Here is a 17,557-nt window from a genome sequence, read left to right as displayed (position 1 = left end):
CACCAGTGGATACACAGATTTCAAAGTGTATAGAAAGAACCAGAAGTTACTCAGACAGCCTGCTGCATATTGGTTTTGTTTCTACACAGCAATTAGAATGATAGAATTACAGAATGGCTCAGGTTGGAAGGGACCTTAAAAACCATTTAGTTCCAATCCCCCTGCCATAGGCAGGGATGCCACCCACTAGATCAGGTTGCTCAGGGCTTAATCTAACGTGGTCTTGAACGCCTCCAGGGATGGGGCATCCACAGCCTCTCTGGGCAACCCATGCCAGTACCTTGCTACACTCTGAGTGAAGAATTTCCTCCTAACCTCTAATCTGAATCTCCCCTCTTTTAGGTTAAAACCATTCCCTTTTGGCCTGTCAGTATCTACCCAAATACAGAGTCCCTCTCCATCCTTTTTATAAGCCCCCTTTAAGTACTGAAAGGCCACAGTGAGGTCTCCTTGGAGCCTTCTCCAGGCTGATCAACTTTGTGGCCTTCCTCCAGACCTGCTCTAACATTTCCACATCCTTCTTGTGCTGGGGGCCCCAGAGCTGGATTCAGTACTCCAAGAGGGGCCTCACAAGGGCAGAGCAAAGGGGCATAATCCCCTCCCTCAACCTGCTGGCCACCCCTCTGTTGATGCAACCCAAGATGCAGTTGACCTTCTGGGCTGCAAGCATGCACTGCTGGCTCATGTCAAGCTTTTTGTCCACTAGAACTCATGAGTCGTTCCCTGCAGGGCTGCTCTCAATGAGTAAAAATTCCAAGAAATTTTTTATTATATCGTTTCTGTATGTTTCCATTCATAACAGTGTCTGATGCTCTACTCATATTTTCTAACAATGCATTTCTGTAAATAAACGATCATATTCTATAAATGCAGTCACATTACTGATTACTGAACAGCACTATAATCACTGAGAACACAACTTTGGCATCCAAACAACTACTGATATCAAGGCAACTCAAAGGTGACTAATTTTTCCAGTCATATTGCAATTAACCTAAATACTGACTGTTGTGCCAGTCCTGCCTGTACCAAATCTGTCCAAAGCAGTCTGTTCTTGAATTGATTTCATTTGTTCTCACCTATAGGATATATTTTTTTCCTCTAGACTATTATGTACATGTATTTTTCTACTTGATTATCATGTAGTTGCTACCAGTCTTACATGTTGCTCTGTTTTACTTCCTAGCAGTTTTTATTGTCTGCTTAGTCAATCATATGATATCCTTGTCTATAAATTGGATAGACATGGATTTGACAGATGGACCACTTGGTGGGCAAGGAATTGGCTGAATGGTTGCACTCAAAGAATTGTAGTCAACGGCTCAGCGTCCAAGTAGAGATCAAAAATGAATGGTGTTCCTTGGGAGTCAGTACTGGGACCAATGCTGTTTAAGATCTTTGTTGGTATGTTAGGTGTATGCCCATATTTTGCAAAAAAATAAAAATAAAAAATAGGGGTAATATCACAGATTACAGGCTAACAAGCAAACTGTACAATCACAATTTACACACCCAGCTTTGGCAATTGAGTACTTCATGCAACTGAAGAACCACAGAACTTACTCTCTATGATTTTTACAGAACCACAGAATCACAGAATGGTTGAGGTTGGAAGGGAGCTCTGGGGCTCATCGAAGCCTACTCCCCTGTGCTCAAGCAGGGACACCTACAGCTGTTTGCCTAGGACCATGCCAGGTAGCTGTGGAAGATCTCTAATGAGGAAGATCTCTAATAAGGAAGATCTCTAACTTATATTTGTGGCTTTCCAAAATGCTTATTCTATCTACTAGTCTGTCTCTGCTGAGCTGTCCATCTCATGGCAGGGTGTTCTTGAATGACTTTCATATGTTCTTATACAGGTATACTTAAATGCTTTCTATTACAGTAACTCTTTGCTGCCTATAGGGACTTGGAATTCCCTGCAGCAAGACTCATGTAGGAAAATTACCTGTATTTACAACTAAACATATTTTTGTCTTATTTTTTTCTTTTCTGTATTCCTTTTTCTGTTACTGGCAACAATACTTTTTAAATATTTTTTACATATGGAAAGGCCATAATTTGATACCAATGTATAGAAATTATATGAGCACATAAGATATGATAGTAATTTCTCTGAAGATTCTTAAAGATGTTATGTATACACAAACCTGACACTTTCCAATTTCATTAAGTTACTGATTCATTCTATCCACTAGCCCATAAACTTATAGGTATAATGATATAATGACATTTTCCTTAGAAAATGTGCAAGTACATGTTATACTCACATATGTAATATGTGCACATATGGATTTTGTTATATAGCAGCCTTTACCAGTGAATAAACATAGGGGCAATTTCCTGAAAGATCTTAATGTAAGGATAGCTGGTGTAGTATTATTAGACAGAGTTATGTCTTTGATGCTCTAAGGGTTTCCGATGTCTGACAATTTCCACATTCATGAAGGCAAAAGAAAGATCTTATTTCTACTTCTACTTCTTTTTGCTTATCCTGAGTCTTTATGCAGCAGGAAAAATCCTTTTAAAAAGCATTTGCAACATAGCCACTATTGCTGATACAATTTTTGTCCTGACAGGAGCTTTATAATGATAAAAATAGAGGGCCCTGTGTCCTGTGTCACTATAAACTGATTTTTTTCCATGCTTAGTTCATATCTTCTGGTAGAAAGTGGGTAATAAAGAAAGACCATATACCACATGATATTAACACAGGAATGTGACAGTAATGTTCAGATGTCAGTCTAAAAAATAAGGGAACAAGGATTAAAATGTTAAGTCTAATTATTGCAGAATGTATTTTTGCAGAGCTGTTTGCAAATTGTGCTATCCGTGTGTCTTTGCCTTCAGCGTGAATGGTAATTTAAAGCCAGAAGCTGAAACAGTACTCCTTACATGTCTGTTTTCTTGGGACTTAATAATCAGTCCTGCCCTTTGGAAAATAATAGAGCTGCTTTTGTGGGATCTGTTTTCTTTCACAAATATTCAGGAGAGAGTTTTATTATTAGAGTTTTATTATTGTATGGAAGCTGCATCTACAAACACGTCGGACATACTGTGTGTATAAATACAAATTGTTCCTACAGTCTTTCCCTTCCATAAATTCTTGGTCACGTTGGCTAAGCCCCACGTACATGGGATGTGAGAAGCAGAACTGTCTTCCTTGCAGCCTAGTGAGGATTGGTTTGATAACCAGACTTTTGCCTTCTGTTTGTTTGTTTGTTTGTTTTTGTTTGATTGTTTGTTTGTTTGTTTTGTCATCAAGGAAGTGTTTTGCTGAGTGTGTAGCAGGAGGGGAAGCAAAGTGGAGCAGGGCAGTTGGTGGAAGCCCACTGAACACCCCCCCTTGCTCTGCACCCCATTACCCAGGAGCACAGCAGGAGGCTGCCCAGGAGGGGCCACTGCTGTAACAACTGGTATGGGTTTTCAGCCACCCTCTCTACAATGGGACAGGGTATGAGACACATCCTCTGTCCTCTTCTGTTACCCCTGCTGCATGGGGCACTGAGGTATCAGTGTTATTCCTGGCTGCTGCCTGAGGATGTGAGCAAGGAAAAGGTTCCTTCTCATCAACACAAGGAAATGCAGAAAGGAGCCCTGAGCTATAAAGTATCGTCACTGTGCAAAGACCATCCTGAGATCAGCCAGCTGTTGTTTGTTGATCAGGGGCACCGTGCATTTCTCAGCACTACTATAGCTCTGATATTAATATACATATTTTCAAAACGTGTACATTAGTCCTCATCTTCCGTGACTGGCGTTTTCAAATGTAAGCAGTTTGGGATCGTTGGCTTGCAAGAAAGAATAATTTCCAGCAATAAAATAGATGTATTGTATGCTGTCATAGTGGATGAACCACAAGCAGATTTGTTACCAAAATGAGTAAAGACATGTTTTTTCACATATTATGTTCCATAAAAAGATGTATGACTTCAAGAGACATGAAAGATTGACCTGAAAGTCTGCATTAAAAGAAATATCGACAGCATTTCAACAGTAGTGTAAGAGATATTCTGTAGCAACTTAAATATTTTTATCAAGACTATAAATTGCCTTAAATTTCCAGAATTTCCTGCTACTGGCTAAAAACATCCATACAAAAATGACCTCGGAAATCCAAGAGTTCTCACTTGATAGAGCCTGTGGACCTCAAATGACCTGAAATGGCAAAGAGGTCTGTCCAGATATGTACAATCTAACCAGCATATACTACCATCCACTGGTGCAAGAGATCGCTTTTAAAACCAGAGCACGCTTGGACAGTCATCCAAATGTATCTTTCAATAAGTTTGCATTTCACTGCCTAATTACAAATGTAGCTGCATTAATGTGCGAGTTTCTTCATGCTTGCATGCTGGATTGCTATCAAGATGAATTACCCATGCTAGCATCCCTGCAACTCTTTCATAAAAACAAAATTTGAATAAAAGTTGAGGTATTTCTTACAAGAAAATGGCCATGTAACTGTCTGTGAGAGTGAACAATTTTGCATTAACAATTAATTTCCGATCAGAATAAGAAAAAAAGGAGAGGTTAAACATAGCAGGTGTCTTTATTCATACATTGATGTGGCACATGAGAGTAATGACATGTTCATGTCATTACTTTTTCTGCCAGATTTAGGTTGTAATTTTGGACTGAGTTGGGTGAGCTTGAAATACAGAGCCAGACACTAATTCCAGGTTTGATGATTAGGACACCCATAAGCAGAGAGGTATTGTAAAGTTTGTGTCCCTGTTGCTATATGAAGTGGAGAGAGTCAGATAACTGAGATTAAAGCACAAAAACAAAATCACGTCAGCACCAGGATTCAGTGGACTGGAACCGTGTTCCAGCAAGGCAGAGACAGTGCTTCTGCCTGGCTTGCAAAACACGCTTGTGCGCAGTAAGCGACTGCTAGTCTGCGTGCACGTGTGTTTCCCCCTTACTTCTTTTTCTTTTTTTGAGGGCTTCTGTATCATCCTGATGTGGAATGGGGAAAAATCTGGAATGCTAGAGAAACTCAGGAGCTAAAAAAGTATCTTGAACAATTCTGTTTACAGAAACTCCTCTCTTCCTCATGCTCACTCCTGGAATTAATTTGGGCTAGCCACTGTTCACTTGGGATCTATTTTACATTAAGTGATATTTACAAGTTTACTTTTCATCTGTTTGCCTTTGTTTTGATAATATTAACACAGATGAAGATTCAAGCCAGGAGAGAAAAGAATGCAGGAGAATAAATAGAGCACATGGAAGATTTTTCTTCATAATTTTAAATACCGATTTCCCTGGGCTCTAACCCCCAAAATGCTTGTAGACAGGCTGACCAGCAAGGACCTTTTCAATAGTGCTTTAGGTATAATTTTAAAAAAATTCTTCTTTTCCATCATCCTCAAGAGGGATGGACTCAACAGAAATTTATGGGATGAACTTTGCATCCCAGTTAGTCAATTTGGTTTTGCAATTTTTTTTTAACATACTTTACGAGACCTTACCTCTTGTTGAATTTTTAGAAAGCAAGATTTGTTTGTTTGTTTGTTTGTTTGTTTTGTTGTTTGTTTGTTTGTTTGTTCTCTCTTTTCTCTCAATCATATAACACTATAAGAATAAAGAGGATTTATGCTCAAAAGAAGGGCATTTGAAGTTCAGTGTTCTCTCTTGTGGCAGGATAGCTGATACAAATGGGAGAGGGATGGTCTGCAAAGGAAGTAGCCTGAAGTCATCAGTTTGTGTCTCTCTCTCTTGGTTTGATAAATTCACCAGTGTGGACCCCTACCTTGTATATTGTTTGTTTGGTGAAAACTGTGGTATTAATAGAACTGTGGTATTAATAGCAAGAAGTCAAAAGCTGTATTGCTGCTCCTTGTTAAGTTCGTTCTCCTTACAGCATAAATACAAATTTTGTTTCTGACATAATCATAGGCATCATTATCTGTAGGTGAGATGGATAAATATGAACACTAGCACCATTCATTAAAGCAATGGGGGTGCGGATTCATATGTAATATGTAAGAAAATTTTTAAGAAATATTGAAGAAACTACAGAAGAAAGCTTATGCTTGCCTTGCCGGTAACAATGGGATGGTTTCAGAACTCTCCTTCTAACAGGTAAATTGTCCAGCCTCTTTGTAAAGGCTTGCACTTTAACGAAGATCATAAAACCTCCTTGGAAGCTTTCCCAGTGCGTCAATACCCTTAAAATTAGAAACTTTCTTATTTCTAATCTAATCTTTTTTACATAGCCATAAGCTTACTGCTTCCTGACTCATTGACTTTGGTCTCAGGGGACAGATTATTCCCTTCTCTTCTCTTCTCTTCTCTTCTCTTCTCTTCTCTTCTCTTCTCTTCTCTTCTCTTCTCTTCTCTTCTCTTCTCTTCTCTTCTCTTCTCTTCTCTTCTCTTCTCTTCTCTTCTCTTCTCTTCTCTTCTCTTCTCTTCTCTTCTCTTCTCTTCTCTTCTTCTCTTCTCTTCTCTTCTCTTCTCTTCTCTTCTCTTCTCTTCTCTTCTCTTCTCTTCTCTTCTCTTCTCTTCTCTTCTCTTCTCTTCTCTTCTCTTCTCTTCTTTCTTTTCTTTTCTTTTCTTTTCTTTTCTTTTCTTTTCTTTTCTTTTCTTTTCTTTTCTTTTCTTTTCTTTTCTTTTCTTTTCTTTTCTTTTCTTTTCTTTTCTTTTCTTTTCTTTTTTCTTTTCCTTTCTTTTCCTTTCTTTTCTTGTTTCCTTTTCTTTTTTCTTCCCCCAAGCAGCTTTTTACATGCTTGAAGACTGGTATTATTTCTCACTCAGCTTTATCTTTAAGCTGTCAAATCATCCTGTCTTTTCCATTGAGCCTCCCACACCCACACCTCTGACGGTTGCTCTTTGCAGATCATTGCCATTTGGCGATGTTCTCCTCCCGACATCCATGTTTTGATCATTCTGGATAGCAGAGAGGCTGCAGTGGCTCCCGGTGAGTACTGCTCCCTGCCTAGCAAAAGTAACCCCACCAGCAGCCCTTCGTCACCGCTCTCCTTCGGCCCTGCAGGGCTCGGGGCCTGGTGGGGCCATCGGCTCCTTGTCCTCTGGCTTCGCTGGTGGACATGGGCCCCAGTCGCTAGATGGCACCAGCTGCACGCTGGACCGGAGAGATAACACCAACAGGACGAGTTACCACTCGGGGAAGTTGGTCCCTTTTGCTAGAAACATATGGATGAACTATTTGTATAACAAACATGTATGCATGTAGGTAGGTTTTATTTCCAGAAGCTGTGCAGGCTTCTTAGAGATAAATAAATCTATTTTTACCACTTCTCACTGCGGTGTCTATGTATAACATGACATAACATAACATTAACAATTTAAGCTCTCTGGGTCTCCTCCTAGTAGCCTTTCTTTAAAGATAAGATCTTTCTTCATAAGATCACAGCACAGAAGATGCGTAACAATTTTTTTTTGGTATATAGGTTAATATTATAGATGAGAGGTGAGTGACCTATTACAGTCTTCCTTATAGTCAGACTCTTCTATATTGCCTTTTAATTTCTCATATGGTTAAAAATGCCTCCTTTTAGATTTTATTCTTCCCCAAACCCAACTGTTTTGGTACTTGTTGCTTACGGGTTTCTGTTGCCCATCTGGTTGTTGCTGAAGTGTAGATGTGGCATCTATACAGAAATGTTAGGTAACCAGCAGAATTTGAGTCTACATATAGCTCTTGGTCTGTCTGGACCCATTTGAAAAGTTTGCAATTTTAGACTCCGAGGTTGAAAGTAGTACCATTTCTTATTGTTAGTGTGAAGTTTCCTGGGAGACAAGAAAATTTTATCTCCAGTTTTCAGAAAAATATGACTTTTTTTCAACATGTGGACATATATGTATGTGTGTGTGTGTGTGCAATGTGCATATAGTATGTATGCGTATGTATGTAGATATACATATATGAGCTATGTGGTACTGCTGCTTCCAATAATAATATTTACGAGAAATTCAACTCCATTCATACTATGATAAGTGCCTGATGTATCTGTTGCATTCAAAGCTTCAAAAAGTGTTTGAGTTTCTCTCTGGAGCCATTTTCGTTTGAGATCTACAGAAAAGGTGATACGATAACCTGTAACGTCTTCTTGGTGGAGCTGGACAGCAGAGTAGGACTTTTAGTTTATTTAAGTTTGTCAGTGACCTGTACTCTCATTATAAAATATCTATAGTCTGTACTTTATTTCTTCATTATGCACTTCATTTCAACATCAATTGTAGCAGCATGTTTCAGCCAAGCCAATGGACTCAAGTAAGCCCCATCAGCTGTATAAATGAAAATATATTCTGATATTTGACTTCTCATCAAATTAGGTGCTAGCATTTCTTTGAGAAATTTAAAGAGAAATTTAAAAAACAAATGAATGCATAAGGATCAGTAGCTTCATCGTCTTGACTACACAGCATAGGCTAAGATGGGGATTTCTGGAATATTTAAGATAATTTCCCACTGGTAGTTTGTCTCATGAGAAATATTAATACTATGGCAATATTTCTATAGCAAATGACCCATATAAAGCTTTAATAGGAGGAGAAAAAGGTGGATTTTGTTGCTTTGCATAATAACTCTATGACCTGTCTTGTACTTTCAAGAATAGATAAGCATGAAACCAATAAGAAGGCATTCTGAACCATGGAACAAAATCAGATTTTTCTACCTGTAGAATACTCACTTTTGAAGACATTCACACATTGCTGTAGGGATTATGGTATCATGGAGAATCAGATAGATTTTACCGAATATGCTTCTCCAACAAAGGGTAGTTGCCTTTGCATGGATTTAGTACTTACTCAGTGGGCTGCAAGAACGTTATTAAACAAGAATTGTTATCAAATGCATTTATCTCATACTGGTTGATAAATCTGATCTGTTATGTTGCAAACTAGCGTGGCAACGTAAAGTAAGGAAGTGAATTATTTTAAGAAAGAGATAATTTCCTCTCAAATTTTACAAGGGATCCTGTTCTGTCTCCAAGGTAGATCCTTCCTGCTTTGTATTGTACTGTGGAAACACTGATGTGTTGGTGTAAATATTAACATATAACCAGAAGGAAAAGAAAAAACAACCAAAGAAATGCATACAAAACCATGGAAGGTCATTCAAACTGTATATATAGTCACCTTTCAAACAATAACATGCATTAGTGTTCCTCATGAAGTCAGGCTACAAATTATGCCACATTGCCACATACCATGTAATTCTGATGACTTTTTTTATTTGTAATGTTAGTGCAAAAAAAAAAAAAAAAAAAAAAAAAAAAAAAGTGAAGTGTTGTTATCTGTTACTACAGGAAGGGATCTGCAACTATGGGATGAGACAGGAAATCTACTCTGCAAGCAAGACAAGGACTGCAGGCTGTGGCTAAGCCTGGCAATAAGAGAGCAAAGTAAAAGTGGTCTGGGCGAATCTCAGCCATTTGAAAACTCTAATAAGAACTGATAATATAGGAAAATAGTCTGGCTTTCTCTCCCAGTGTCTATGGACCTGAACAAGTGACAAGAATTTGACTGTGGTATTGCACTCCTAGGAGGCTTGGCCATTCTGTAGCAAGGTCACTGAATCCTGCTAACTGGGGTAGCTACAGTGGCAATGGAGTCTGCCCACTGCTATCAGCTCACAACAGCCCTTTCTTCTCGTGTGGCCCATTGCCAGCAAGTCATGCGGCTTAGCTGGGTGATGGATGTACTTGGGAGATGAGGAGGCAGGACTAGCAAGAGGGTGAAGATTAGAGGCAGATTGAGTGGGGTTGCTATCTTCTTTGAGCCAGGAAATGGTAGTTTTTAAGCATGCTTAAGAGGCTTCAGGAAAAACATAGCATATTTTCAAGAAAAGATCAGGTCTCACCTTTAACCTGACTTTGACTACGGCAAGCCCTGAAAGCTGCAGCTTTGCTGTTTGGTGCTGGCTGTTGTAGATCTTCGATCTGTGGTGAACCACGGATAGTAGACTGGGGGGAGGGAGGCTGTTCAGTTAAGAGATGACAGAGAAGCAGCAACATCTAATCTTGAAACTCTGTCTTCTATTTAAATATAGCTAAGGGACATGTGCTGTTTCTGGCAGCCTTTGACACAGGAATCTCACCTCAGAAACATGAGGATGGGAAGGAACATAGTGGTGCCTTCCTCAATATCTCAGCCAAGGAGTAACAACAGCTTCTCTTGTCTTCCTTAGGAGAATTTCTAGTCATTCAGCCTCCTTTTAGTTTGAAACCTATCTTTAGCTCCCGAAGGATTTTAATTTTTGCAGTAAGTTTCTCATAGGCCACAGGAGTAGAAAATGAGTAGAAGAGGAAGTGGCCCATGAAATGTTTGAAGAGATGGTGTTTTGTGTGAGTTCTACTGAAGTGTTTTGCTCACTATATTAAATATTTATATAGCCCTGCAGTCACTATTAATCCAAGTAGTCATGTTTTCCCTAGCCCACCATGAATTCTTACCTTATAGTCGCCCCCTTGAAATTAATCAAGGTGAACATATGGAGTTGTCACCACTGGAAAATAGTTTATTATTCTAGCAAACAAAATATTTTAGTAATTCTATTTCTGTCTGACCAAAGCTGGATGTTGCTAAAAATATTTGGAAGGTTGATATTACATGACCTGTAAACATTTGCTTTTGCAACTACACAGGTAAAAGAAAATCAATAATCAGACTATTTCCTCTGGTAATATGTGATTTCTACAAAACTGAAGTGTTAGATGCAGAGTTTATTTTGTGATCATAAATAACCTTACTTTTCTGAGAACATCAGAGGAAGAGTTTTCTGTTTAATTTGATATGGCATACTGATGCATGTTCTTTGGGAAAGCATTATTAATATGCTACAATTTGTCCTTTTAGTACTAGTCTATTTTTCGTTTCCTAGCTTCTCTCTTCTGTCTGATTTCTGTCATTTTTTCCCTTCTCTTTCCCTTTCCATACCACTTGTACATCCAAGAGTGGTTTGAAAGATACTCTCTTCTGTAAGCAGCCATTCATATGTCCAGGCATACAAGTTAATTCTTAGCTTTGACAAGCATGGCTTCATCCTACTCCAAGTTCAGTCTTGTGATGGGCAGCAACCCACCTCGATATGATTCCAAATTCCTGGTCTCTGATGGCCAACCCAGACATACTCCTTTTTTTTTTTTTCTCTATCTTCACTGAAACACTACTTTCCTCTTTTTCTCACTTGAGTTTAGTATCATAACACTAGTATCTCCATTGACTCCAAATTCAGTACCCTCTTTTCACCTCTGCTCCTAGTTAACTAAGAGGTGTAAATAGCTAGTATTTTTCCTATCTGAACTGGACCAGGTTGCTTTAACTCTTTGGCCTGTTAAGGAACTGCAGTCTCAGGTAAGGAATTGAGACAATTGTACGGCACAATAAAATACAGATTATTTTACATCTGTCACATTTCTTTTTTGCTGTTATGATACTTCCCTCCTATCTTCCAGGACTCACATCCTTTTATTCTGTTTTTAAACATCTCTGTCTTCTGGGGGAAAGAAAGGGATGATTGATCTCTTCCTGTTGCTCCCTGTTCTTGCAATCTGCCTGAGCCCAGGATTCCAGAATATAACTGCATTTTACCCCATTATCCCAACTTTACACTTTACTCTGCTTTCTTATCTTGGTTTATGCTAACATTTCCTTCCCTCTGTCTCTCTTTTCATTTCTGCTGCTCCTCCTACTTCATCTTAAATGAAAGGAAGTGAAGAGGACTTGTCTAATGTTATTTTATCCATCATCTCTTTTCTCCTCTACTTGCTTACATTAGTTGAAATGTAAATTCTCTTGCAAGTTCTTCTGTAATGAGGGTTGTTTTCTTGTGTATCTGCTGAACCTCATGTTAGTTGTTGGAAATGTTTATTTAGAGAAGAAAAAAGCCAACAGCAATAGTCAAAGAAGTGTATTTCTGCTCACTCTAAAAACACTGGAAAAACAATATACAACACACTGGAAAGCAGTATACAGTAAATATAGTTGTCTGCATCATCATTTATTGAAGATTTTATTTCAACTCCACTCTGTTTATCAAATAAACAGCTGTTACATACAAGGCTGCATTCAGACTATAGTTAGGAAAGAGGTGTAAGCTGGTACTCACATCAGAGTTGCAGAGAATCTGACTATGGATATTGATAGCTAAGCTATCAAATTGTCCTTGAATTTAAAAGAGAAAAAAGTCACATTCCCAAATACTACTTACATTGTAAGAGAAGGTTAGTTATAAAAGCCACTAAATACAAGCTACAAATTGGCAGCTGAAAGTTTATTTTTCTTGGCTGAATTCTAGGGATTTTTTCAGCCTCATACCTCTCTGCTTAGCTAAATCATATAAATAGTGGTTAAATTCTTTTATATTCAATCAAATAGCTGCCCCTTAGAAGCAGTGACAATCCCCCAAAACACACTGTGCTTCTGTGTTTTAGTTCTGGAATGAAACTTTGCCAGAAATGTACTTCTTAAACATTTGTCTCTTTTATAAACCAAATAACAGTTAAGAGATGAAAACTACATTGTCCCAGACATGGAGCCCAAAGGAGTCAAGAGCCAGTGGGGTGTAAACTGACCCCGCCAAAGATAAGTGGTGTAATAAAGAGCACAAGTGAAATCAAAAGCTGTGTTTCCCCAAATAGATGTATTATATTGGAACATCAAACTGTAGGCTTCAGTAATGTAATTTTATGACTGTATTAGAGAAAGGCAGTTGAATTAAAGAGTGCATTAATTGTCTGTGCTGTGCTGGAGGACTTCTGCTTGTCCCTGCAACAACTGCACAAGCTCTTTCTGAGTTTGGTCTGGGGGTTGCATTTCCAGCTGTATACAATTCCCATCACGCTTATTATCGCAGCTGTATTACACACAGTTAAGCTATATGGCAAGAAGGTGCAAAGAACATCTTGATCAATCAACACTGTCAGATTAGACAAGAAAAGCAAACCTCAAACTAGATACTAAAAGATCTTATGGCAGTATACATAGAGGAAGTTATATTACGTTGAAAACATGACATGAAGTAGATCTGATAAGAAGCTCTGAAGCAATTTCTGGCAGTGTTTTAATATGTGGCAGTTCTAGACAACTTTAATTGTTTATATTTCTGTCTCCTGCTTAAAAGTGAAATATATTTTCTGAAAATATATTTAATGGACTGCAAAGACAATTAGTATTTTTGAAAGCATATTTGGAAGATGATTATAAATCTCTGCAGAGGTTAATTGCTAATTTGTAATCCGAAGCTGTATTTCAGAGAATTCAAATAGACTTAAAGTTGTTTAACAACAAGCTTGCAAATTGAAAAACTGCATTTGTTCCATGGCAACACAGAGCAGACATCTATAAATTACAAAGTAGTACATAAAATGCATAGGCATTTTCTTCCTGCTCCACATCATTAGATTAAGTTTTATTTAAAAAGCCCAGTCAGATGAATATATCAGTTGTGATGTTGATTATTACGTTCTTCTTGATTCCATTTTTGTTATGGTGGGTTTTTTTGTTTTATTTTGTTTTCTACAGTTGAAGAAAGTGTTTATACAGCCAAAGAGCCAGAGATTACTTTGGTATATGTACCATATCTGAAAATTATATAGAAACACTTGAGGTAAAAGCTGGGACATTTGTTTTGTTATTGTTGTTTTGCTGTCACTGATTTGTGAGCAGGTATTAATACATGTCAATATCCATATAACTACATAGTAAGCAGTATTCATAAAATAGATAAAAAGAAAGATTTTATTTTGGACACTTTGCAGATAGCGAGTGGTCAATTGTAGATCTGGTGGTCACCGTAAGTCCCCTGTTTTGATACGGTGAATTTGAGGGCCACCAAAGCTTCTCTAAAGGGTGCTCATAGTTCCATTTTTAAAGAGTATTTTGAAACTTGGATGGTCTACAAGAATTACTGCAGGCTAGAGACATGACTTATTTCTTAAGAATGGTGCTTGTCTGAAGAATTACTTTTCTGCTTTTCAGAATGAGAGTTGTATGTTTGTATGCACAAAACCACACTCATTAGCACTAACTTACTTTCTCCTCTCCTGTGTTGGCTCCAGTAAAATTACTTCTTTTTTGATTGCTTACTAACTTTTTGTTCAGTAGAGTTTTCTTAATAATTTTATGGTTTGATTATGCCTTACAAAAAGTAAAGTACAACGTATGGCATAGTGGTAACATTTCCTTAGGAAAAAATGCTTCATTTCTCACTGTCAAATCATTCCATTTGACTGTGAGGGCTTAACATGATGCTCTTTCTCTATCTTGCTTAAACGTTCACAACTATTTTTGGCAACAAGGTGCCTGTGGCTCTGTTGTCCTCCTCCTCAACAACAGCTCTTGGTATTAGATAATGAGCAAGATTTTCAGCTTTGATTCCATCTGGATTTCAGTAAAATCTTGCAAGCTTTGGTGAAAGATTGTAAGTCTATACTCAACCAAACTGTATTCACCAGACTCAATAGTATGTTAGGAATTAAGTTAAAACTATTTTCCTGACCCAAGTCGACCTAATTACAGTACAGTGTGCTTTAATGAGGGTTCTTCCAAAGTATCTCTGCCTCATACAGCAAACAGCCAGAAGCAAACTTCAAATGCCCATGTCAAGAACTGATTCATTGTCTGCCTGCAATTAACAATTGGGCTTAAGGATCTAGATAGAAAACTAGAATAAGACTCTCTTTCACCTCATATGTTGAATCCAAAGTTGTTGACCTTTTACACTTCAGATGTAACAAAAAAAAAAAAATCACAGATTTATCAGGCAGCAGATACTTCACAGAGCATGGAGAAAGAACATAGTGTTGTTTAAATTTACTCAAAGTCTGTAAATTAGATACACATCAAAGAAGAGTCCACTCAGAGTGTGAAGTGTTTGATAAGGAAAAAAACGACAAAGTGTGTCCAGCAGTAAAGTTCATATCTTTTTCACATTAGGGGAAAAATAATGATAGATAGCTACATATATAAATGAATGTTAACATCTTTCTTCAAATGTTTGAGCCTGTGAGAGCCAAAGTCAAACCTACTTAGTGTGTGTCCCCATTCATGCTTGTGTAATGTGCATATTCCACAAAAAAAAGAGAGAAAGAAGAAAAATTGTCATTACATAGCACATTAAATACAATTGCTAATGATAATTCTGGGGAAAAAAATGCATTTTATGCTATTAAAAACTATATTGCTCACCCCAAACAGTATTCACATTCCAGGAAAGAGGGGCAAGAAACACCACAGGAAACTTTCCTTGGTAAATCTACTTTGTTTAATAAAAAATAAAATAAAATAAAATAAAATAAAATAAAATAAAATAAAATAAAATAAAATAAAATAAAATAAAATAAAATAAAATAAAATAAAATAAAATAAAATAAAATAAAATAAAATAAAATAAAATAAAATAAAATATTTGTTCTTGGCTAGCTGTCAAGATAAATGTCATGGCATCCCATAATACTAGGTGCAGGCATGCTTATATCCCCCAGTAAAGTCTGTTACATGTCCTGACGTAAATACTATGAAGAACTGAAAAAGTGACCTGGCTAGAAGTTGATAGATTTTGGTTGAGGGATTTTCCTCTGATTTAGCAGTCTACTCTGCAACTTTTGGAAGGGAATCTGTCAAGTCACAGTACAGAATAAGACATTTTTACCTCCTGTCTAGCTGTAGTGATAACAGCCAATTTAAAACTTCTTCTGGGAGACATTTTTCCTGCTATCTTTAGATGTTTGAATGTGTAACTCATGAAATAGTATTACGTTTAAAACTTGGTATATTTCTTTCAGTCTCTCTTTGATACTACTGTTTCAACCATACGTGTTCTCTCTTTCATTAAATAGTTGAAGTTCAAGTGGTTTAAATCTTATTTTTTCAAACTTGAGAATAGCATTACTCACATACCAGAAGGCTAAGTAATGTCTGGGATTTATTAAATCGTTCAGCAAAGTTGACCACAGACAGTTGCATATAGAACAAATGCTAGAAAAAAAATAATCTTGTGTTGGTGATGTTTATTACACTATAGCACATACAGACTGAAAGCTTGGTATCATTTCTATCTATATACTTGGTATCATTTCTATCTATATAATTACTGTGTTTCTTTTTAGACCTTTAACTAGCTTGACAGTTTTGGTTACAGAAAGTTTGAGCACAGAGGAAATACGTAGTCTTAAGTCGTAGGAATGATGCAAAAAAAAAAGGTAACTTTAATGTTAATTTGACAACTTGGTAGAGCAGGTATGGGTTATACCAAGGTACATCTTTATTTGACATGATATTAATGAATGTATTTGCAAAATTCTGTTTCTGCTATGTTTAGCAAAAAGAGCATTACTGATGTTGGAAAATGTATCGATTTTTTTTCTTTGCATCTGTTCCTAGTATTCCACATCCCTGTGAGTTTTGCCAGCTTGTTTTATCAGCCTTTCGCAGAAAAAATGCTAGTTGTGAAAACTGCAAGAATATTAACATGCATGTTATTCATCAGACAATGCTAAAATAAAGCATAAGAAACTGAACAGATGTTCTTGGGGATTTTGTATCCCTACAATTTTCTGAACAAACATTAAACTAATTTTAAAATCACAAACTTGCTATCCAAAATTTGAGCAAAGGCAACAGAAAGTCATTATTTGTTGTGTAAGATACCACCTGAAACTTAGGCATTATTTACTCTTGTAAGTAAAAGAACATCAAATAAAATAACTGTGAAAATTCCATAACAGAAAAGCCATTACCAACTTATTTCTGCTAAAACATATCCTTTTGGTTTCTTTGTTTATATTGAGTTACAACCAAGGGAAATTTTTAAACTTTGCTTTGCCTTTTTAAATCCTATTGTTTGCACATAAAAGGATATTTGTTGTGTGGATTAAGTGGTTTATAAGCAGGATTGGTTAATGCATAATTTTGTTCTATTTTTTAGAAGAATGTGGGATGTATTTCCCAGAAGTGAAAAATCATCCAGACAAATACTTACAAAGATGTCCCGAGTCTGTAAAAAAGTGGCTAAAACAACTGAAGAGTGCTGGGAAGATTCTGCTATTAATTACCAGTTCTCACAGTGACTATTGCAGGCTCCTGTGTGAATATATTCTTGGGTAAGTGAAATGTCCTTTTCAAATTATATTAAACAGACATCAACTGGAGATAAGGTTGAGATATAGAGAAGTTAATTTGACTTTGTTTATGTGTTGTAAATCACTTGGATATGAGGTTTCTGTTGGGTCTGTCTCTAGACAGAGTGTAACAGCTACTCAGTACAAACCTCAGTTCATTTCTGAGTCTGTGAGCTGTATCTGACCCACAGCATGCTAACATCCTACATCTTTTCTGGGCATCATAATGGGTTTAAAGATGTCAGAGAATATCTTTCAGGCCAACATATAACTGAGGACATCATCTGAATCCCAGTTTTATCATACATTTTTGCTATATTGTCTGTGCCTCTCCAGTGATGAGCTTAAGTAGTAGCAATACTTCAGTTCCTTGCATCAAATGTACACAGAAAACCTTACAAATACTTCTTCCTAACAATGCCTTCCACGTGATATTTGTTCATTAGGAATGTGTATTTGCAGAT

The 17,557-nt window shown here is 37.1% G+C and overlaps 1 protein-coding gene across 2 annotated transcripts in view; it reads left to right on the top strand.

Annotated features, from left to right (window-relative positions):
* NT5DC1 (5'-nucleotidase domain containing 1) overlaps nucleotides 1-17,557 on the top strand; it is a 146,723-nt gene that overhangs the window by 81,896 nt on the left and 47,270 nt on the right. For both annotated transcript variants that reach the window (XM_068677653.1, XM_068677654.1), the window contains exon 7: nucleotides 16,901-17,075. In XM_068677653.1, coding sequence (XP_068533754.1) covers nucleotides 16,901-17,075 — 175 coding nt within the window. The remainder of the gene's footprint in view (nucleotides 1-16,900; nucleotides 17,076-17,557) is intronic.

Source organism: Anas acuta, chromosome 3 (genome assembly GCF_963932015.1).
Source record: "Anas acuta chromosome 3, bAnaAcu1.1, whole genome shotgun sequence".
NCBI lineage: Eukaryota > Metazoa > Chordata > Aves > Anseriformes > Anatidae > Anas > Anas acuta.
Note: the sequence above shows the minus strand (reverse complement) of the source record. Positions and strands in the feature narration are given on the sequence as shown.